We start from the raw sequence: 23,496 nt of genomic DNA, 5'->3' as shown, positions 1-23,496 counted from the left end.
CAAAAATTTACGTGATGTTATGTGATTACTCTGCATGGACGTTGCGAGCCAAGCCTTCCTTCGCGGATTATCAAAGCGCGCCGTCCCTCGTGTCTGGCGCATGGTGCATCGAGAACTTTTTTTTTCTTTTCTGGGCTTCGCCCGCCGCTTCGTGTGAGAGGCAGCCGGGGAGTCGTGGGTTGGGTACGTGAGTACGTGAAAACCCCGGATGCGAGAACCGCATTTTTCGTATACGCACGGCTTGCGTGGATGGGTGCATCTATCGTACGAGTAGGTACGGGATACGGGATACGCTTGGAGTTGGAGTGGTTCTGGATGTAAATCGGGTTCTTTGCGTTGCTGGAGTATAGTGTGTTCTTACAATGTTTGTGCTGGGAAGGGTGGTAACTGGCGTGCCATTCATTGCTCGTATTGACGACTGTAACGTTACACGAGACTTCTGCAAGTCTTCCAATCTTTAGCTGTGTGCAGCTCGGTGTTGTAGAATCAGAATATGCGCTGGCTAGAAAGGTTGGTTGGGGATTGTGACATGGCAGGTCGTTGGAGAGCTAGATCAATGGTATGGGAACGGTCTGCTTGATGTACATCTGTATACGTCGATGTCACGGCGGCGATTATGCGGATCTCTTGATTCGTCTCTAATGCACGCTTGTGTGAGGATATAACTATCTGACAATGCGTGGATATTGAAATACGCTTGGAGTAGTATGATGAGAGAGGGCTTTCTGGGGTATCTCTGGATCGCTTGTGCATTTTTGTGTGCTAGAAGCTTTCTGTCGAGATATTGTAATCGGAAGCTAGGAGTGATGAGTTGTATGAATGAGATTGAAGCGATTGGAGATATGGATCAAGAAGCATGCGGGATGGTTATTTCCTACAGAGTGTCTGGAGGAGTTTGAAAGTCCACACTCTAGTAATAGCAGTGGTCAGCAGCGACAACGATTGTTGTCGGCGAGAAGTTCACTCGTATGCGTTTTAGTCGCTTGTGTCCTTCGGCTTTCCATGTTATCCATCTCTCATACCTCAAGAATGATCGGATAACTTTTCTGTCGCGTTTGGTATGGAGAATATGCAGTCGAGTACTCGCTTTCCTTTTATTAAGGCTTCACTTGTATATTGATGATTGGGAGTATTCCTTCGGTAATTGGATATACACTTGCTGGAGAACACATCTATAACGAACGTCCAGTTGAAAAAATGCATTGTCTCAAACCCTTGCTTTTTCATAGAAAGTTTCTTCGAGCCATATGATCGTAGGGCTTTGTATATCTATGATGATGATGTTTCGATCTTCAGGATCCTTCGTAATCCGGATAGAGATCGTCTACAATTTAACAATCCAGAGCGTCGCTCCTTCATTGCGTCAAGTTTTGATACAAGGACGAATGGCATACCAATCTAATCATGAAGTTTAGCTCGATTGGAAAGACACAAACGACGCTTTCCTCGTGATTCGACATTTCCAAGAGGTAAAGAGACTTTAGTATTGTTCGAAGTTCCCGTAACGAGCATATGAAACAACTTCTTGTTAATGCTAGTAAAAATAGATGCACTTCATCTAAACACTTCCCAGAACCTACACACACTCTCAGATAAAATGTTGCATTTTCAAAGGTAGAGGATTCCTAGCCAATCTTGTCATTTTGCACTGATGGCTCACCAAGTTTACACATCGGTTTGTCAGCTAGTGTAAGTTGCTTGCGTCTTAGATGACACTCGTCAATTTCTGCTTACCAAAGTATACCAAGTAGGTCTTCATCTCCTGTGGAAACCAAAACAAACGATTGACATGTGTAAGGTTCTTAAGCTAAGTGGGCAAATTACTGGTGGGTATGCTTGCAATATTGTACAACATACCCCGAAACAATAGCAAAGTAAGACTGAAAACATTTCAATGTGTACAGAAATCGAGCCAGTTCATCCTGCCATCACTAGACGGCTTAATGCAGTTCCCCAAACCGTACCGTTAACACACTGCCAAATTTCAAAATGAAAAGGGCAGCACACTCACGCCTCCTCACATGATAGAACATTCACATGATCACAGCCTCCTGCATGCCTCCGCTTCTCATCGCTCCCGTCTGATCAAACCCAATTGTTGCACATCTGATTTTCGCCTTCGATCACCGTGGCTTTTCTCATCCATATAATCACGGCGAAATCCACACATATGTATGTATTTATCCGAGTACATCCATCTATCAAATGAGACACCAACACTCAAAACCTATCGGATTATCCGATAATCCTCAAGCGAGACGTCTGGATCTTGAGCGTTTGTATTTCATCTCTCAGAGAAGTGTGATTGGATGGATAGAGTATGTCGATGAATGCTAGTCTTGCAGTAGTCAAAATGTTCCAGATCTTACGATATGCAACAGTTTGGTGAATGGGGAAGGCGGGTGCGTGGGTGCATGGGTGTATGCAAGTATGCGGCGGGAAGGTGCAGGCTGGTGTAACGATGGCGATTGGTTGGGTGGTTGGCTGGTGTGGTGATGGAAGTATCGCATTTGTCGAGTAGATTCAGGAGCTGATATGGAATACGAAATAATCTGTTTGGAGATTTATCGGCAGTTGTGAGTATAACATGGAGAGCATTACACATAGATGGATGCATTCTATTTCTTCCGATTTTTGAACTCTAATTTTTGATTATGTTTGTCCTTGATATAGATTTGTGTTAACTGTGACTGTTAACGCTCCATGGCCGGCTTCAGAATGAATTCTCATTGCTCCAAATCGTAAGCTAGATTATCTTTCCATCTTTCTATTACTTCGCAATTTATCATTAAAGAAAAGTAGATTTTACCAGGCATTTTCGAGAGAAAAGATCAACTGGGCACTCTGGCAATTCATACAGTCAACCGAGACGTTCATCCCCGGAGGCGACGCATCCTGAACTCAACCATATCAGGCGCTGCAATTCGATTATCGGAATCTTTTGTCGTCACTATTATTGTGGACACTTTATTGTGTAGATCTGAAGAAGCCAGACGCGACATCGTAGGTGAAGGATCTCCAGACTTTGGATAGGGAAGGAGAAATCGAAATATCTACCAATTGAAAGACGCCTACGCCGCGAAGAAGGAGGAGCTGATGTTTCAATTCAAGAAGGAAACAGCTTAATATCATATCGATCTTGCAATCGTCTCGGCTGCTGATACATACCTCTACGTAGCCTCTAGCTAGAACAAGTAGATAAGAATGTGATCTATATCTGGATCTTACATACATAAGTACATTTAAGCTCCCAATTAATCTTTTGTTCCAAATCTCTCACGCTTGGAGGCATAATCGCAAGTGAAGGTAAATTGCAACCCCTCGGCTGAGAATGCAGACAGTAATTTTTGGAAACCCAGCATCGCGCAAGCACATCTGATGTGCTATAACATTGGGTATATTATTAGAAGACCAAGTCGGGCATTTCTAGTACCATCTCTATTCTACGGAAAGACATACTCTTATTGATGTGTAACACAGGTCATCTGGCGTGCGTCTAGACTTGATTTGATGGAGAGATATCATGATCTTCTAGACAAGATCGTGGTAGTTCGAGTACATAGCCCGGGTACCGAGAGACAGAGTGGTGCATGTATTGGTGATAAGAAAGTTGTATCTGGAGTTTCTTCTTTGTGTCATACTAATAATGCAAGTAAACACATTCAGTCCAAGCATTACTAATAAGTCTTGGGATTCATTCAGAAGAGAAGGGAATTATTAAACTTATAAGTACCTATTGATCACTCGATTTTTTACAGTTTTGATTCTAAAATTACCTGGCGCTAGCAAAACAAGCAATTCCACCATCGCAGAAAATCAGAACTCGTACATCGTCTCCCCGTCATTCCCTAATCTCTCACTCAAGATTCTTATGCCTCAATTTAACTCTGATACGCTAACGCGCTTCTCATTTTGAAATAGTCTCCTACCACAATCGGTTCGTACTTCTTTCTCTCTCCCTCATTGACACATTCCTCAAGAACTTCTATCGATTTATCTGTATCCGGTCCGCAGAAATATGGGATCGAATAACGCGCTTGTGTCATTCTTATTCCTTCCTTGGTGATTGTGTAGCGAGAGGTTGAGGGGGGGAGTTGTACGCGATGGAGTGAGGATTTGAGATCATCTATGTGCGTAAACATGTTGGTGATTATACATCATACGATAAGAGCATAGGAATGGGGAGAGAAAAATGAAGAAAGGATGAAATACCATTGGTCCATCTCATAAGTAGATCACCTATATTCATCACAATGGCATTCTGAACCGGATCCGCCCTGATGAATTCACCAGGTTTCTTCGGATGCTCGATTTCCAATCCTCCACACTCGTCTTGAAATACCATGGTGATACTTCCAAAATCAGTGTGGGCTGGTAGTCTTACCGCAAGTCCGGTTTCGATTTCAGAAGCGGGAATGGGAGGATAGTGAAGGAGTCGTAGTTGGTTGGTATGACCGGAATGGAAATCCGCAAGTAAGGAGGGATTTTGAAGCTCTAGTCCTATACCAAGGGCTAGGAGGATCATTTGTGAGGTAGTGGACAGACGGTGGTAGAAGGATTGCATGAAGGAGTGGAAATTTGGGAGTGTGGATTCAGGGAGCCAGATGTTTGGCTGGGAGGAATTTTGTTCGGAGCCGATTTCATAACTTTCCTGTGAGGATGCTGTTAGTTTATTTTAATCAGAACCGATATGGGTGAACGTCTCTCGTACAGTTGAAGTTTGTGATAGAGTAAGATCAGAAAGGTAAGAGGGTATCCCATACGACCAAACAAACTCACTTTACAATCCTTCACTCCCCTCATTTTCTCCCCCAACTCAGTATCATCACTAATAACCTGGTATACTTTCTCCAAGCCCGGATACGAGTATCCTCTATGGACACTTGGACCGGGTGGATGCGGCGCTTGCATTTTTGCCTCGTGTGGAAGATCGAAAAGCTGTTTCGTCATTACGAAAGCTTCTTCGAGTAATGAAGAGGGCACATCATGGTTTATGATGTATACAAAACCGAAATGACGACAAGCATTGACGAGGGCTTTCGCAGTCTCGAGACGGGATGTTGAAGATGTGGGATATAGGAAGGGAGCAAAGTCGATAATGGGAATTGCAGAGGTGGGATTAGACGTCATGTTGAGGAGTTGTTTAAATAGCTTTGAATATTAAAGTAGGTTCAAATACTGAAATTATTTTTAGACAGCAGAAACAACAAATTTGGTGATACTATTCTCAAATTTTCAACCACTGCAGTCCGGAATATTGGAAACACTGTCAACAAGAACTATCTTATGAGGAGTGAAATGGAATCGTAAATAGCGGTTGGAATAGTTGAGATGTAATATTCAGTGAAGGAGGTGATAAATCGTAACGGAGTCCACAGTATAGTCTATTCTATCTTTCGAAACAAGATTTGGATTATGGCACCAGCTTCGCAATACTGATATGCAGAGTGAGCGACTAACTACACAGTATTACCGCACCAGCATATCCTGAAAGCCATCAGCTTGTTGGGCCAATATACATCGACCATTCTTTGATCTCCCTTGAATAGAATTGGACAATATGTGAAAGGCTGACAAATACAAACAATCGTCCTACCTATATTAGAATGTATCTCGTCGCTCTGCTGAGAATAAATGAGGGGTTGGGTCTGGGGTCGTACATTGTTGATGCGAGCGTGCATATGTTTATTAGTCAGCACTGTGAAACCCTCGGCATATGCCTGTCATTATGAACTAAATTTATTGTCTTGAAGCAGTTTTCATTGGTCAAGTTTCGAGGTTGAAGGATGGTACATGAAAATTACTGATTTGGATATGGGTTGAGTAATATGTACACATGCCTTCGATGTCTCTTCTTTGAACTCTAAAAACACCCCTTTCTAAAGTATTCCCAACAAGAAAATGCTTCTAGATCGATATCAGTGCTATCATTTACCTCGCCTTCAATGAAGCGTTCCTGCAATAATCTATCACTGGACACTACAAATAATTTGAGTTACATGGGCGGTGTGAGTTGCTTAGACACGCATGCCCACCGACTTACCGTGTACATTTTGGTACAGTAATATTTCCACCGTGTAGAGAGCCTTTTCTCAAGGATAAAGAAACACCACTATCAACTGGGAGCGTTCATATGGTACTGTACTCAGCTAGTAGCATCCAGTTTCACATGTAACTGCAAAGAGTGAATAAGTACGGTGAGTCAGGTGCTAAAGACTGCAATTTCCGACCTAGCCTCACTTTTCTCTTCACTCATCAATAGTTCTCGAGGTTTTTAGAGAAACCACCCTCCCACAGAAACAAATACGTCTGTCTCTCGGTCAACTTATGATCAACAGACAGGCTTATAACGGCAACGTTCTAACGCAAGCAGCTTATTCTGAATGGGGATCTTGTCCCTCGTGAAATGCAACTCGAGATTTAAAATAAGTTCTTTCAGGGCAGGCAGCTTAGTTCCAATTTGCTAGTAAGCCTATGAGAGATTCATATTGGAAGTACACGAAATTTTCAAGCTCAATTACTCCTAGCCTCACGCAACCGCATTGACAGTAGAGCAGAAGAGATGGAAAAGAAGCGATCGAGTAATATGCATCACCCTATGAGAGATGTAATAGAAAAATGGGATAAGAGACTTCGCGGAGAACGAGAGTAAGATGAAGAGAAAATGGGAGCAGATTCCTTAACAGGTATGTAGGAAACAATGGAGTCTGCGACTCGAATGAAATGATAGAGGCACTTGCATGAGTTGCACTCAAACGAGGTGAGGGAAGGACAAATTAGAGGAGGTCATGAAGCATGATGGATGATATTGATCCGCACTCTTCGAGAAAAATAGAAGAAAAAAGGTGACAGCTGATGCTAGTATTCAGGAGGCTGTCGATACTTCGAGTTCCTCTTTGATCTTTCATTTCCCTACAACTCGGATGCCTTGCTTCCAGAATTCATTTCATCCATTGATGCAGTACAAGGAATAGGAATTTGATCCCCAGCTTCGCATTCTCTTCAGGACAGCCTCACCTGCACCCCAGAAGCGTGGGGGTCCTGTCCAGCAAGCAATACGTATGAAACTATCCCAATAAAGCTCTCTTCATGCTTCCCAATATTTCAGCCGCATTGAGATATATGAATAGAAACAATAGGGATGAAATCCATTTAGGTATTCGAAAGCGAAATATGTACGAAACTTATGCCTCCCTTTCATCAGTATAATATAAAATCAATGTCGGGAGATTCCGGCTCGTGTGAGAAAAAAAAGGTAACCAGAAGCATTGACCCCCATACATACAAATTCACTCCACCCATCTCCTCGCTTACCTCTTCGCTTTAAGTATTTTTCTAGAACGTACTGTACAGGAACGCCCCCCGTCTAATCTAAATCTGCACTGCCGAAAAGCGGAGCTTGCAATGACCCATCGAGCGAGCCGAGTGAGCTAATTCTTAGTCAATCATTAGTTTAAAGATAACAGGAACGATAGAGACATCCACACATGTGATAGGTTGAAAGAGATGTCAAGGCTTTTTGTCATGCGGGACTTCATTGGATGGTTTCAACGACGATAAGGCTAATGAGTTCCAGGGGTTAAAACTAGATGTTTTCAGGTTAGGAAGCATAGCTTATCTGGAGTAAAAGATAAGAGGTTATTGATTATTTGTTGATAATTTTGAGAGGTCAAAGGGGAGATTTTGAGAGATTGGAGATTGGGGGACTGATTGATGTTTTAGGAGAGGAGAGAATAGAAAAGTACGTCATGATGGGAGAAGATGTAATTTCAGCTTGAAACTGGGCTATGTGTGATATACCTGGGCAGATCGATTGTTTGAAGCAGAATTGGTAAATCTTACGAGTTGTTGCATAGAGATCGAAGATAGGCGAAGATGAAGGGGTAAGTGAAGATACTCACACAGTGATATAACACTGTTGTATTGAGACCAAAAAATGCAGGGAAAAAGCCTTAAGAAGTACAGAGAAAATTTTGATGTCCATGAGCATGCCATTCTATGCAATACCAGAAGCCACAGACTACCAAGTAGCAGGATAGGCACATAGGGCACCTTTTTTGCAGGCGCCGCACGCGGGGGGCAGACAAGCATGTTGACGACAAACTGGGGAGAGGAAAGGATGTGAGAGTGTGGGTGAGGAGCGAAATCGGGGGAAGACTGTTCTGGATATTGAATTCTTTCGTATGATTGATCAGCTGAGATAGAATCCTTTGATCAAAAAGAAAAAGAAAGGAAAGAAGACAAGTCACTCTTGATACTCACGCGGGAATCAGACTTTTTAAATATGATATTGGGCTTTGATATCAATCTATCTCTCAAACATGGTGAACCAGTCAATGCAATTATCATCAGATCATATCGAATCAGATAATCAATCCTCCAAACTCAAACCAAAAATATGTCTCTGTCATTCGCGCCCTGTCTCGAGCGTGCTTACCTACTTTTCAGAGATATCCCTACGACCCGCATGAAAACATAGCTCCTTTACTAAAGTATTCAATTCTCGTGCATCAACATGGGCTATGCTCGTCAAGGATATGTACCCCATAATTGAAGGTTGGGAAGTCGTGGATCTGTAATTTCTGTAATTTCAGCAAATGGGTGATATCGGAAGGTAGAGGATTAATGTGGTCGAGAAAATTACTACCAATCTCCGTGAAGATGAGAAGATAATAATTTGTGAATAATTCACATGTGTTGGGCGACCCTGAAGTACTGGATTAGATGGAAATGGAAATAGAAGCAGAAATCGCAATAGCCTCATTTCTCTTTCTTGATGAAACATGTAAGCCTCAAGTATTGAGTAGACTTTCAGCCATAATCGTGGGATGTGTATCTTCGTATCATATGCTGCCTGACAATTGCGATTTCGGGCATGATATGATTCGACATGCTCAAAGATCTAATCAGAAACTATGCATTGACTGGCTTACATTTTGGTATTTGGGGAAATCAAGATACACATATAATTGACCAATAATATGTGATATCATATCTTCAGATGTCATTTGCGTCACAAACATCTACATGTCTCACGACCTTCATATCTCTTGGCCCATAGTTTGAAATTCGAATCTGGAGCCGTTAATTTTCCCGAGTACTTTTTAATTGTGCTTCAAGCCGCGCATGGGATAAATGAGTCCACCTCTCACACGAACATCCCACGTCGAATCCAGAGACATGGGTACGGAGCAAGAAACTAAACTGGGTAAACTCTCGGCCCGTCGATCTAAAAAGATCTGCCTAGTACAGTGTACTGTTGCTTGTAGACTCGTAGACCTCATCCGAACTCGCGTGAAGAATGAAAATGGTCTTCCCTGTGAGCTGATCAATGTTTGGATGTGATTGGCATATTTGAACGGATCGCTTGTTATGAAACTACTGTTCAGATATATTTTGCTAGACTGAATAACCGACAGATAGATCCTTTGGGTCAGAGTACGTAGCTCCCTTGGTCGCTACGTATGTTGTAAGCAATATTGAATGAATGGATGGATGGATGCTCGATCTTTGAGTAAAGTTGGTATAATTATCCGATCTCTTGGTACATATCCCTCCATATCCATAACATGGATGCATGGCTTGGTATTTGTGGTTTCTTGAAGATGCTTGTCCAAGGCGTTCCTCATCCGTAAGTGTATGTGTATGTGGGTATCATAACTATAAGGTTTTATAGCTGCCACTTGCCATGCGGACTAGAATTCCCATGTTCCGTATTTTTAAAAGCGGAAGAGCTCCACCATCTTAGTCGAAAAGTACTAAAGGAAAGAACAGTCCCGATTTCTAGCGATTTGTCTCTGATTCCATTATTCGAGATTAATTTCTTTAATCTTTTGGATTTGGGATTGTTTGATTGTTTTGCAACTTTGTCCGGTCTTTCTTGTTCACCATCTACCTAGCTAGTATCAAGGACATTCTTGATACTCAACTCTGCTATCAATCTACCTCTCAATTATCTCCGGATTAGGTAGTGAGACAACATCAATAGTTGTAAAACTACCCAAACCACCAATTCTTTCTCAGTTGTGACCAAAACAACTCCTTTATAATTCGAATATCAATCGTATTCTCCTACTCTTCCGAAATCGCCAACATCTATCCTGGTCCAACGAAAAACGAATTCTACGTCATTCTGAAGGCATTCCCTGTCCAACACCTAGACACAAAGGGAATCTCGAGGGAAGAAAAGGCCGACAGAAAGGGCAATTGAAGGAAATTTTGAAATTTAATAACGATGTCGAGTAACGAATATTATCCCAATTATGGCTATGTTGGAGCTCCTGCAAATTATAATGGTACCGGAGCCAATGGTGGCGATAGTGGTATGTTTCCATCTCTTCTTCGAATCTTCGAGTACCAAATTGTACCTCCGCAATTTACACATTCCGCATGCCTCTCTCATCTCAATCCGTTCAACAACCTCAATCCTCAACCCCTTCACAATGCAAAAACATGAACTAACATTCAATTCCCAAATTAGCCGTCGTCAATTTAAATCAATGGTTCGATCCGGGTGATCAAGCCTTTATCATCGTAGCATCATGTATGGTTCTACTAATGCCCCCCGGTCTGGGCTTTCTATACTCCGGTCTCGCACGTCGAAAGTCTGCGCTCTCGATGATATGGGCCTGTATGGGTGCTTTTTCCATAATAGTTTTCCAATGGTATTTCTGGGGTTACTCTCTGGCTTTTAGTTCGACGGCTACAAATGGGTATATTGGGAACTTGAAACATTTCGGTCTGATGAATACTCTGGGTACGCCAAGTCCAGGAAGTCCTTTGATTCCTGAGTTGTTGTATAGTTTTTATCAGGTATGTGATTTTTGGTCTAGGTTTTGCAGGAGAGGGAGGGCTAATGATTGGAATTCAGTTACAATTCTGCGCAACAACTGCCGCAATTGTCGTAGGAGCTGTCGCTGAACGAGGTCGTTTGGTTCCTATGATGGTATTCATATTCTTCTGGGCTACTATCGTGTACTGTCCAGTCGCATGCTGGGTATGGAATGTCAACGGTTGGGGATTCAAATATGGTGTTCTCGATTATGCGGGTGGTGGACCAGTCGAGATCGTTTCGGGTATGTCCGCGCTTGCATATTCAATGGTCTTGGGCAAGAGACAGGAAAAGATGATGTTGAATTTCAGACCACATAACGTCTCGTTGATTACCTTGGGTACGATTTTACTGTGGTTTGGATGGTTAGGATTCAACGGAGGAAGTGCTTTTGGAGCCAATTTGAGAGCTGTCATGGCCTGCTGGAACTCGTGTTTGGCAGCCATGTTTGGAAGTATTACCTGGTGTTTGTTGGATTGGAGACTAGCGAGAAAATGGTCAGTATTCTTTCAACCATTCTAAAAACCTTCATACTGATAAAAAATAGGTCCATGGTAGGTTGGTGTTCAGGCTGTATCTCTGGTCTTGTAGCCGCCACACCCACATCCGGATTCATTCCTCCTTGGGCCTCCGTCATCCTCGGCATTGTCACCGGTATCGTCTGCAATTACAGCACCAAAATTAAGTTCTGGATCCGCATTGACGACTCCATGGATGTGTTAGCTGAGCACGGCATGGCCGGTGTCGTCGGACTAATTTTCAACGCTTTGTTTGCTGCAGATTACATAATCGGTCTTGACGGTGTCAATACCGGAGTCATTACCGGCGGCTGGCTCAATCACAACTACAAACAACTCTACATTCAAGTCGCTTATATTGTCGCCTGTACCGCGTATTCCTTTGTCGTTTCCGCACTTCTCGCTATCATCATTAATTACATCCCCGGTCTCCATCTCCGCGCCTCAGAAGAAGCTGAACTCCTTGGTATGGACGACGACCAACTTGGCGAATTCGCATACGATTACGTTGAGGTAAGACGTGACTACCTTGCCTGGACACCCGCAAAAGATGAACCAGAAAACGTGGAAAGTAATGTAAACCCCGAGGATCGTCACGGTATTCCAGAACACTCGGACATGATAACCGGACATTCAGATATGATTACGGGACATTCACCGGGGAGCGGAAGAAACAGTGGAAGTGAAGCGGATGCAAGGGCGGGACATTCTCATAATATGATTATGGGTGACAGACACGGAATTGCGGCAACAGATAAAGAGAAGGCTGCTTTGGCGAGAGAGGCACAAAACAACTGAGTAGGGCTTTGGACACAAAATAAATAATATTGGGAGGGGGTTTTTTGGGATTCTTTGGATACGACACGATTGCTATATTGCGAGGAGTTGAGTGCGGGAAACTTGGTTATGAGATATCTATTTTCTTTTTCATGCATGTTTATGTTTTGGGATGATGAGTGGACCGGGGCAAGGAAAATATGTACTCCATATGGTTTGGTGGGTGGGATTATTTGATTCCAAAAATATTCGCGTGGATAGTGTTGAAACTTGAAAGAAGATTTATTGTATATAGAATGGATGTAAGAGGGATGTAAGTAACTATTGATGAGGTGGAAATGAGATGAATATATTATCAGTCTACATACTTGGTGTAAAAAAATCGATCCTATCTGTAATGAATGTGAACTAAAGACGAGGATGTTGTGAAATCCGTATCCATACTAAATAGACCTGTTCTAGAACCGGAACTACATAAATCGCCAGGCGTGTAAGTGGATTTAAAGATCTATTGAATGGGCTGCCGCTATTTACCATCTATCTATTCTATAATGTTGCTTACTTAGATACTAGTCTCGCTGGATCTTATACTACCCACTGGAACTTGTCTTATGAAATCCTGGGAAATTCGAAATCTGGAAATAGCAGCGACGTCAACAACTTGAATGGTTGACGTCAGTTTTAACATGTTTCCCCATCATGACATCACAATCACAATCGAATCACATCCATCACACCCGTGCTGGTCTGCATATGATGCAAGTGATCGCGCGCATCGTACCCAGCAGGAGTAAATCTCCGGTGGGAATTTGGGGTGCATGTATGTATGTATGGATGTATGTGCATGGGACGGAGATTGAGGGATGCATGGAAGGAGGGAGGGAGGGAAGACAGGGAAGACAGGGAAGGGAAGGATGTAAACAGGGATGTGGGATATGGGGTGTGGAGATAAGGATTTGGGAAGGAGAGTAAGGATGGAGAGGAGAGAGATAAGGGTTGCTGAGGGTGGTGATGCTGTGTGGTGTGGTGTGGTATAGAGTGTACGCATGCATGCATGCTTATCAGTGAGAGGGATGCAAGGGCGGGTTGGGCCGGATGGATGGTGTGCGCACGGACTCGGGGATTTGTTGCTTGGGAATTGGGGATTGGGAATTGGGAAGTGGTGATGGGTGCGATAAGGAGATCGTGGGGAGATTGAGATGTGTAGGTAGTATGGATGGAAGTTGAGAGGGGTGTTGATCCGAGACGGTTACTATGTGGAAGATTGATGGATGAGTTTTGGTGCTTGGGGATGTTGGCGGGGGCTGTGAATGCTTGGGCACTGCTTGGGGAGAGCTTGTGGATTCTTGGCTTGATAAGAAGATTTTTGGAGTTTCTGAACTGCAGTTGATTTGAATTGGAAGACTCTATGACAGTTTTGATGATTATATATGTGGCTGTGTTATCGGTAAGTGGTGGAAGTGTGGAAATAGGTTGGAGGTTGAAGGTTGAGGTTGGAGGTCAAGGTGATCTCGCTAAGCGCACCAAAATACTACATACCACGGGCGAGTGTAGAATGATATTGAAACCGGTATATCAATTGAGATAAAGTTTCAAATGTATTTAAACTCTAACGAAGCTCATGTATTGCTTTTTCGGTGGTATTGACATAGGGAAACTCAAATAACGTTAATTTTGGTGTCTTTTGGGCGAGATATCGGCATGTTAATGGTCTGGCATTTGTATTATTTCATAAACACTTGTTATTTCAGATCGATATGATTGGCGAGGGGATCAAATAATCGATGTGTACATGTCGAAAGTCATGGTTCATTTGACTTGTGGTAAGAATGCGAAAGAATTGCGGTGTATATACATTGATACTCGCGGACACGCGAAGAAGAAGAATGTGGCACGAAGATTCAGCTATGTACATTCCAAGGGGATATAAATCCATATTTCAAAAAAATGTTTCATATACCTGAGATAGTGTGCATTGCAATATTCTTGCGTGCATGAGGAACTTCCTCGATATATTTCGCAAACGAGCACTTAAATAGACAATAAGAAAGAGACGTTGAGAATTGGACGGAATATTGAACAAAACCTTCAAGAATTTGGACATTGAAATGTTTAAGACACAACGCTAGTTTGATCTCCAAGTATGCTTCATCCAGTATTGAGTATTTGTAGAGGCGAAGCCTCTGTTTGTCGCATCATGCATTGTCTAATGTATACCTTACATCTAGTCATAGAAGTCCAGTGATTTGATCTCAAATTCGGACTGGTACACTCTGCAACTTCCCGGCAAGCTCCTTAGGTAGCCACTGATATTGATGACGAGACGGACCGATGTACGCAAATAGCGGTGATAGTCTTGATATCGTAGGGAGGCTTAAGTGATCTTGGCAGAACACTTGATACTGGCCGAGTAGAACTCATAATGTGCCTACAATATGCCATCACTGAATGGAGAATTGTTACTGTATCATCTTCAGAAGTGACGATTCTTATGATATTCACTTTAGTACAATGATTGTTGGTGGAAACTCCCTTGTGACATTGTACATCCATAGTTGAAACCTTTCCTTCGGTGCTGTTAAGTAAGCATGATAAGTTACGAAACCGCCACATCGTGATATCCGTTTGTTCTTTTTGCATCGAGGAAGTACATTGGACGCAAGTACCCGCTACCCATCAAGCTGGCATTGCGACATCCCGACTGCTGTAAAGTCCAAGTCGATGCAAACGGAATCTGAGTCGCTGATAGGCTTCTATCGAATGTTTCCAACATGACTGTTTACAACACTGCCGTAAAAGAAGCAAAAAGGTATCTGCAAAAGTCGCTGCCCGACGGCACCCTTTAACCAATAATTTGATGGCACGAGTGACAAAAAATTGAATTCCAGCCAAGATTAAGCTCTTTGCGGGGTGTTCACATGATGACGCTAAATGACGCGATAATACGCGTTTGTTATCGCGATGTCGCAAAACATCAACATATTGCCTTTCTACTGTTGCACCTAGCAATTTTATGATCTTCATCGACTTTCGAAAGCGAAATTGACATCAGATACCAATGGAGCTACCAAAACTCAGTACTATATTCACTCCTCATGACTCGACATAATCTTCAAAGTCATATTTCTTGGTTGATTAAAAACAAAGTTACTACCCCCGCCAGAGTTCAAATTCCTGCATTTGCAGATACCATTGAACCAGACTCGCGAATTTGGAGATTTTCGAAGGGGAAGATATCGCACAAGAAATAGAAATACACCGATTGCTCCGATTCGAAATCGCCGAGTCGAAGAAATCTCCAATGTTGTGGCGAATTCACACCCACCTCGTCCTCGTATACTTACTCCGATAATACAATCTACACCAGTGCCTGGGGATGAATTGGCAGATCCGGAAATGGGAAAACTCACATCAGCGCGAAAGACGACTAGGCCAAGTCTCATGAGTCAAAATCAACAACTCGGAACCCCTTCCTCCACGGCCAGTTCCTCCCTTGCAAGAAGCTATAAGCTACAATGTAATCAAAATGGTATGTAAATGAAAGCGATTCAATTTGGTTCATAGACTGATTTTACTAGGCACGCCTTCCAAACCCATATCTACAAGAGAACCGAGAGGTCTGACTCCTCGCCCAACTCCTCGCCCGGCTCCGTTGCCAAAAAGCAGAGTCAATTTCGACAATGTGGAATCAATAGATCTTACCGGGGATGATATGATTGGAGCTCCTATCGTAAACTCTTCTAGCACAGTGGAAGCCTTTGAAGATGCTTTCCGTTACTTTGTGGGATGAGAGGTCAGCATCCAGACCGGAACCTTTGAAGAGGGCGGAAGAAACGGAAAGAGTGAGGAATTATCTATGTTACAGTCTCCTCGAAAGGCTAAGAAAGTACCACCAGTACACGCAACAGAATTGCAAGACAAGCAACACGATTCATTTATGGACATCGACGAACTGGAAATGCCAGGGCCGTCGTTTCGAGATAGCCTTCCCGACTCTCAACAACAATTGTTCCCACGCAGAACAGTAGAGGAATACCCTGATCTGGATTTATTGGAAGAGGTTGATATGGTTGGAGAAATGATTTCTCAGGGCGAACGTGCGAAATCTAAGATTCGAAGCCGACAAAATTCGGAGGATACTGTTATGGATAGAAGACCAACGCGGGGAACGACCCCTGTTCCCACGATCAGCTCCCAGAAAACGTGTTACACCTCTTAATGTGCGACATATCTCGCCGGTTCAAGTACAAGCGTCTCCTGCTTTTAAAAGTCGTGAAAAGCGAGCAACAAGGACCCCGTCACCCCTCACACATCGTAGGCTTAAGAAAGAAATTTTTGACTCCGACGACGACGACGACATGCCGTCAGAGGTAGAGGCGAGAGTGAGCTGCTCGCCTTGCCCACCATCGATAAAAACATCGAAAGGAATCCGTAGCACGGCAGAAAATCATACAACGCCCAAAATTCAAATGCACGAGAACAGTGAAGTAACTCCCGCCAAGAAGAGATTTACTAGCCCACTACAGCCGATATCACAAAATGCATCATTCCGCCAAGAGAACGAGCCATCTCCTTTCCAACAGGATTCTCCTACAAAGTATATGGCTTCACAGACTTTACCCCAACGAGGTTCGAGTCAGGCCTCAACGGTTTCTTTAGGCTTCGAAGAAAAGAGAATTGTGGGCTTGTATCTGAAGGATCCAACGGCACTTACACCTTTTCAGAAACATCTGGACAATCTCCTCAATCAGAATTTTGAGGCACTTCAAGTCTATCTTGAGGATGGTGAGCACCCTCCGGCAGACATAGTAGCCGAGCGAAAATCTATGCTGGACCAGAAAAAGGCCTTTGAAGCTCTTGCGGAGACTTTGCAAGGACTCCAGGATCTCGCTTCAAAAACAACTGATGCCTTAAAAAGTTTATATTTTAAAGGTGAAAATAATGGAGAGTCTGAGGTGCTGACTAGTGAACTGTTGGAGAAAAAGAAAGAATGCTGGCGTTTATTAGATGCTTCTGGCGCAATAAACTATGGTTTTGGATCTATCCCGTCTACAAGGACTCCGCTTTCCACCCATGCTTCAAGTGCGGGTGCGAGTGGACAAGTCGTTCTACAGACCCAGATTCCGTCTCTTTCACATCAATCATCTGGTGCAACGAGATGTTCCACGCAAGAGCGCACACCATCTAACTATCAGAATCCTGGTAAGTCAAGGGAACAAGAGCCTCGTTATGCTCCACCATCTTCAATGAGACATACGTCGCCTGCCAGATCAATGATTCCTGCCAGTAATTACTCGAGGCCTGACAATTCTGTGAAAAGGCCGGACTTTCACAGAGAGCCTTCGCCGGCAGACTACGGTGCTGACGAGGACCTTCTCAGACTGCTTGAAGACGAGGAGGATTTTACGAAAGGGACTGAAGCAGCTGACGAGCAATTTGAGGAGAATTTGGCAGATGCAGAAGAAGATTACGGGGATTTCGATGATGATGACGATGAAGCTATTCTTGATTTGACACATAAAGTTGAGCAAAGTAACTCTTTCAAGCCATCTTCAACAAGATTATCTCTCAACTCATCTTTTCAAGACGCATCACGAGACCCATCGAGAAGTTCAAAGCGTGGTAGCCTGAAGTCAGACAAACCAAAAGATATGTATTCAGTTGTGGACTCTTCGCGGACAGATATGTACAGTTATGCGTGGTCTAATGATGTCAAAAAGGCACTAAAGGATCGTTTTCGCTTAAAAGGCTTTCGACATAACCAGCTGGAAGCAATCAACGCTACCCTAGCTGGGCGTGATGCATTCATATTGATGCCAACTGGTGGCGGAAAATCCTTGTGTTATCAATTGCCTGCAATTGTACAATCGGGCAAAACGAAGGGTGTTACAATTGTGGTTTCTCCTCTTTTGGCACTTATGCATGATCAGGTAGATCACCTCCACAAACTTCGCATTCAGGCATATCTGTTCAATAGTGAATCAACTCAGGAGACAAGACAACAATTGTTCAATGGTTTAAACGAGAGGAAGCCAGAGCAATTTGTCGAGTTGCTATACGTCACTCCAGAGATGATCAACAAAAGCAATGCTATCCAATCAAAATTGGATGATCTTTATGCCAAGAAACGACTTGCTCGCATTGTTATAGATGAGGCTCATTGTGTGAGTCAATGGGGCCATGACTTCCGACCGGACTATAAAAACCTTCACGAGCTTCGCGAGAGATATCCCGGTGTGCCATTTATTGCATTGACTGCCACTGCAACAGAAAGAGTAAAGCAGGATGTGATCCACAACCTTGGGATGCAAAACTGTGAGCAGTTAAAGCAAAGTTTCAATCGACCTAATATCTACTATGAGGTTCGACGTAAAACAGGCAAAGGGTCAACGGCGGCAATGTTTAGCGAGATAACCAAAATGCTTTCTGTCGACTATAAAAATCAGAGTGGAATCATATATTGTCTCTCTCGTGACAATTGCGAAGAGGTGGCTAAAAAGCTACGGGATCAAGGGATCAAAGCACATCATTTCCATGCTCATATGACGCCTGAAGAAAAGAAAGACACCCAGCACAAGTGGCAACTAGGAAGTATCCAAGTCGTGGTCGCAACGATTGCCTTTGGTATGGGTATTGACAAACAAAATGTGAGATTTGTCATCCATTATTGCCTTCCCAAAACTTTGGAAGGTTATTACCAGGAAACTGGTCGGGCTGGTCGAGATGGTAAACCGGCTGCGTGCTTCCTCTACTATGGGTTTCAAGATAGTCAAATCTATAAAAAGATGATTGAGAAGGGAGAAGGTGGCTCAGATGTCAAAATCCAGCAGCGTCAAATGTTGGAAGCTATGGTGCGATTTTGTGACAACCGCATTGATTGTCGCCGAGAGCAGCTTCTACAATACTTTGGTGAGACTTTCAAGAGGGAAGATTGTGGTAATTGTGATACATGCAATTCCAATGACACTTACGAAGAACGCGATTTTAGTAGCGAGGCCCGGAAAGTGATCAGTCTCGTTGGTAAAGTTCAGGGCAATTTTGCTATTGGTCATTTTTCAGCCGTATTGGAAGGCAAGGCATTAGCAAAGATCAAGTCCGAAGGCCATCACGAACTTGATGAGTTTGGCTCACTAAAAAATATGGGGAAGGCGGAGATTGAACGACTCATTGAGAAGCTCATCCAGTTTGGAGGTCTGCAGTTCCGCGCCATTAAGAATAGGGGTGGATTTCATAATGACTTTGTTTTTGTAAGTGAAAATCCCTTCTGCAATATGCAAACACTAATCAATCCTCTAGCTTGGTCCAAAACATAGGCTATACATGTCTAAAAATTTAAGGCTTCGCCTGCAAACTAGAATATCGACGTCGCCTGCCGCAGCTTCACGCAAGATCACAAAAAGCAAAGCCAAAAAGCAAGCACCACCACCGTCTACAATACTTACCTCGCCAATAACTCAAAGTCAAAGTCGCTATAGTAGAAAGGGTAAAGAACGACACGTTGAAGATGAAGATATAAGTGATGACGATTTTCATCCAAGCACCTACCCACAGCACGACCCTCCTGCTTCCGACAGTGTTGAAAGCTCAGAGGAGGAGGATTACTTCGAGCCGACCAGGGGAAGTAGTAGAACAATGCGCGGCAATAGACAAACTAGTCGCATTGGGCCACCAATCACGGTCGATGAAGAAATGGAAATGTTGGATACAGTACATCAAGATGTTGTGATTGCTTTCGTTAGGGATGCTAAGATGCTGGAAGAATCTCTTAGGAACAAGAACAATCACAGAAAGCCCTATTTCACAGAGGTTGAGTTCAGACGGATGGCAATTCGCTGGACGACAAATACTACTCTGATGTCACAAATACCTGGAATTGACGAAAATAATGTAGCCTCGTATGGCAAGCGATTTTTGAAGTTGTTAGAGGAGAGAAGATTGCATTATAACCAGATGATGGATCCAAATTTCAAGACAGATAAGAACCATCTAATAGTAAACTTGGTGAGCGAAGATGAGGATAGTGGAATGGAAGATGAATACGGAGACCAATCGGAAGAGCCATCCCCGTACTTTCAAGTCGATCCAGCAGTGCAAGCATTCAACGAGCGAATGGAGATGGCAGCCCAAGTTCCAAGGACCCAACCAACACAAGCTGAATCATATAAAAAATCGTATCAAAAAGGCTCTAATGGTAACAAGTCAAAACCTCGTTTTAACAGCAGGCGAAAAAGTGGTGGTTCGACCTCAAGTAGGGCAGGGTCGAGTAGTGGTGTTACAAAGAAGCGAGCGCCTGCGAGCAACAGAAAAACCAGCACGGCGCCGAGAGGGTCAATAATGGCTCAGTATGGTAGAAGTGGTGGTGGTGGCGGTGGTGGCGGTAGTGGGATAAATCCAATGCCGACATGAAGCGGGGTTCTGATTTCTTGAGAATTTTCTTTCGTTTCTTTACTTTCAATCACGGCTTTACATGCATGTGTATAGGGATAGGTTCGGAGTTCCAGGAGCTTGGGTACGAATTGCTTTTCAGCGTAGCGGCTAGCATTTTGGGAGATTTCTGGCAGGGCTTGGCTGGGTTGGGTTTACGACAGATCTTTCATGAGTTATAGGTTAATGATGATTTGATAAATATTGTTATGGATCATGCCCAAGGACTTTCCTGGGGTGGTTCTAATGAATTCGCGTGGATAGAGATGGGATTGGTATATCGTAGCATAGCATAGCATAGCATAGCCTGAAGAGTTATACCAATGTTAGATAAATGTTCAATGCATCAGAGATCAACTTAGTGTCGATGAAAATTGTGAATTTTCTTTACCTCTCTTCTCATTCACCTTTAGAAATTCACGTCTAGTATACTTTATATTCGTTGAAATCTTCGCCGCTTCTAATATCTCATCCTCTTATTCTGCATGAGGAAACTTACTATTGTAGAATTGGTGGTGTGGTTATCATGCATGTCTTTGAGCCTAGAAGAGATGTTCGAAGTATATGGATGGAATTTTGGATTGGGATGGGATGGGATGGGATGGGATACCTGTAATTGGTAGGTAAATGAATGGTAGTCAAATAAATGGGTGGTAGGTAGTCAGAGTATAGGTAGGAAACTAAGAAAATATAATGAGTGTGAAGTGAAATATGCGTATGGATATCTGCAGATATGAGTTGGATACGCATCAATCACGGATTTCTGAATATGTTATGTATGAAAAGTACCTACCTACCTACCTATATACTTATCTACCTACTTACCTACCTACTTAGATATATAACCCAATCTTACTCCTAGCGTAACTACAAATCAATAAGGATAAATCCATATTATAAATATAATAAGTAAGAGGGATGCGAGTCGGAGAAATCCATACCTAGGATGCCCGGGTGGTGTGGTGATCTGGATGGTGTGGCTGGGGTGATGTGATGTGAGTGAGGATGTCGGGTGTGTGTGATGTGAGATTGGTTTGTGTTTATTGTTTATATTTTTGTATTTTTGTATTTTTGTATTTGGATTTGAGAGGGACTTGGATTGGAGATAGATGGGTGGATGTATATTGTGTTGTGTTGGGTTATGTTATGGTGTGATTGACTTGTGTATGTGTGTGTGTGTATGTGTGATTTTGTATCTTTGGGTTTTAACCTTTAGTCTTTAATTATGATTATAATTTCAGGGGATGTAAGGGGGGGGGAGGGGGGAGATAAAAAGAGTAATAATATCACAAATCTTCTCTCATGAGTATGAGTTTATGTATTATATTCGGGGAGGAGTATAGAAATAGATTAAGATATCCATACTAATGAATTAAACGTGTTAGTTTCTAAGATGGCGAATCGGGAATTTGTGTTTATGTTTATATTTATGTTTATATTTATGTTTATATTTATGTTTATATTTATGTTTATATTTATGTTTATATTTATGTTTATATTTATGTTTATATTTATGTTTATATTTATGTTTATATTTATGTTTATATTTATGTTTATATCGATGGATGCAGGGACTGGAATTGATATGTTCGTGGAATAGATCTAGCTCATTGTGCGCTTGATATGAGATATGAGATATTAGGTATCATCGCGGTGTTACGGTTACGATGGACTTGGGGTTGAGTTGTAACTTTTGTTTGAACTTGGAGTGATGGGTTGGGCTGGGTTGATTTGATATGGTATGGTATGGTATGGTATGGTATGGTATGGTATGGTATGGTATGGTATGGTATGGTATGGTATGGTATGGTATGGTATGGTATGGTATGGTATGGTATGGTATGGTATGGTATGGTATGGTATGGTATGCATTGAGTACCTACGGGATGGTATGACGAGAATAAAAAGGGGTTGGGAATTCTATTGGTTGGTGGAGATGGAAATGGAGATGGAAATGGAATAGGAGATTTGATGTGTACCTACTTACTGCATTTTGAGGGTGTACACGCGTATGTGTGTCTCGCAGTACGGCATTTTATATAAAGAAAATTGGTACAGCAGTTTGCTGGAGATTGATAGTCACCGTGAATATCACAACATTGCGATTGTGATTTGGGGGAAACATATTGGTTGGATGGTCTTTGGCGCAAGCAGAATGTTTCTTGATTTTCTCGCTGCCCATGAGGTGAAGGTTATAGTATAGTATAGTAGAAAGTATGAACACGAGGAAGATGCAATACAATATAGCAGGGACTTGTATACAAGCTGAGTCTGCTTCGGAGTTGCGCGTGAGTGTCACTGAATGCTCACTAGATGTAGTTCGGATGAGAATGACGAGTGTGAGGGGAAATAACGAAGGGGAGATTGATAAAGACAGCAAGAGTAATTAGCTATGCAGTGGAGGAGAACATCGGAGAAATGGTTGCAGTGCAGAAATCTCGAGGATTGTTTCAAGGTCGTGTATCTATCTACCTTGGTACGGATGAAATTTGAAGCCCCTTGCCGAACACCTTCAGAAACAACGTTGCAGAGATTCCAGAAGCTGGGTGGATGGATCGGATCTAGGAATGATATTGGTTGAGTAGGTAGGTAGGTAGTTATCAAAGCAAGGAGAGGAAAGGAAAATTTGGATTTTCATGAAGAGTTTTTCCCTGTCCCATCTTGGCTTTGTTGATAAGAGGTACACGACATGACAACGAGGAAGACCCGATTTGTTCCACTGGATTCAGTCGATTCACTAGAACGTGTGAATTGGAAATGTAATACCTAGTATTCTTCATCATGAGACCGTGTTTTGAGCCTCACTTGAGGTTTAGCTGAAAGGTAGTTTATTGTGAGGGTGCGGATTGTGGGATTTGATTGGTTGTTTTGGTGTGGGTTAACCGCTGGGAAAATTAGAGTGCAGTGATATGTGGATGATTAACAATGTCTGGGTAAGGCAATGGA

General features: G+C 42.8%; 3 protein-coding genes across 3 annotated transcripts; 2 read left to right on the top strand and 1 right to left on the bottom strand.

The window, feature by feature from the left end:
• Positions 1 to 3,881: 3,881 nt before the first annotated feature.
• EAF02_000402 (uncharacterized protein) lies at positions 3,882 to 5,130 on the bottom strand (the record flags this gene model as incomplete). The annotated part of the gene is made up of 3 exons (XM_038896450.1): positions 3,882 to 4,126; positions 4,213 to 4,651; positions 4,780 to 5,130. The coding sequence occupies 3 exons, from the start codon at positions 5,128 to 5,130 to the stop codon at positions 3,882 to 3,884; spliced, it is 1,035 nt and encodes a 344-aa protein (XP_038763309.1).
• Positions 5,131 to 9,739: 4,609 nt separating this feature from the next.
• Positions 9,740 to 12,474, top strand: EAF02_000401 (uncharacterized protein). Its single transcript, XM_038896449.1, has 4 exons — positions 9,740 to 10,322; positions 10,481 to 10,812; positions 10,871 to 11,328; positions 11,379 to 12,474. The coding sequence occupies exons 1-4, from the start codon at positions 10,235 to 10,237 to the stop codon at positions 12,145 to 12,147; spliced, it is 1,647 nt and encodes a 548-aa protein (XP_038763308.1). The 5' UTR covers positions 9,740 to 10,234; the 3' UTR covers positions 12,148 to 12,474.
• A 3,048-nt stretch (positions 12,475 to 15,522) lies between these two features.
• EAF02_000400 (uncharacterized protein) lies at positions 15,523 to 20,532 on the top strand (the record flags this gene model as incomplete). Its single annotated transcript, XM_038896448.1, has 5 exons — positions 15,523 to 15,655; positions 15,705 to 15,899; positions 15,948 to 16,223; positions 16,279 to 19,373; positions 19,423 to 20,532. The coding sequence occupies 5 exons, from the start codon at positions 15,523 to 15,525 to the stop codon at positions 20,530 to 20,532; spliced, it is 4,809 nt and encodes a 1,602-aa protein (XP_038763307.1).
• Positions 20,533 to 23,496: the final 2,964 nt, after the last annotated feature.

This window comes from Botrytis sinoallii (genome assembly GCF_014898435.1).
Source record: "Botrytis sinoallii strain Bc 23 chromosome Unknown BSIN_001, whole genome shotgun sequence".
NCBI lineage: Eukaryota > Fungi > Ascomycota > Leotiomycetes > Helotiales > Sclerotiniaceae > Botrytis > Botrytis sinoallii.
The sequence above is the reverse complement of the archived record's forward strand: the minus strand, read 5'-3'. Positions and strand labels throughout refer to the sequence as shown.

Excerpts from the sequence above, each read along its gene's own strand:
- EAF02_000401 (XM_038896449.1), top strand. The coding sequence starts at position 10,235 with ATGTCGAGTAACGAATATTATCCCAATTATGGCTATGTTGGAGCTCCT. Across the intron at positions 10,323-10,480 it reads AGCCAATGGTGGCGATAGTG|CCGTCGTCAATTTAAATCAA; the intron begins GTATGTTTCCAT and ends TTCCCAAATTAG. Across the intron at positions 10,813-10,870 it reads TGTTGTATAGTTTTTATCAG|TTACAATTCTGCGCAACAAC; the intron begins GTATGTGATTTT and ends ATTGGAATTCAG.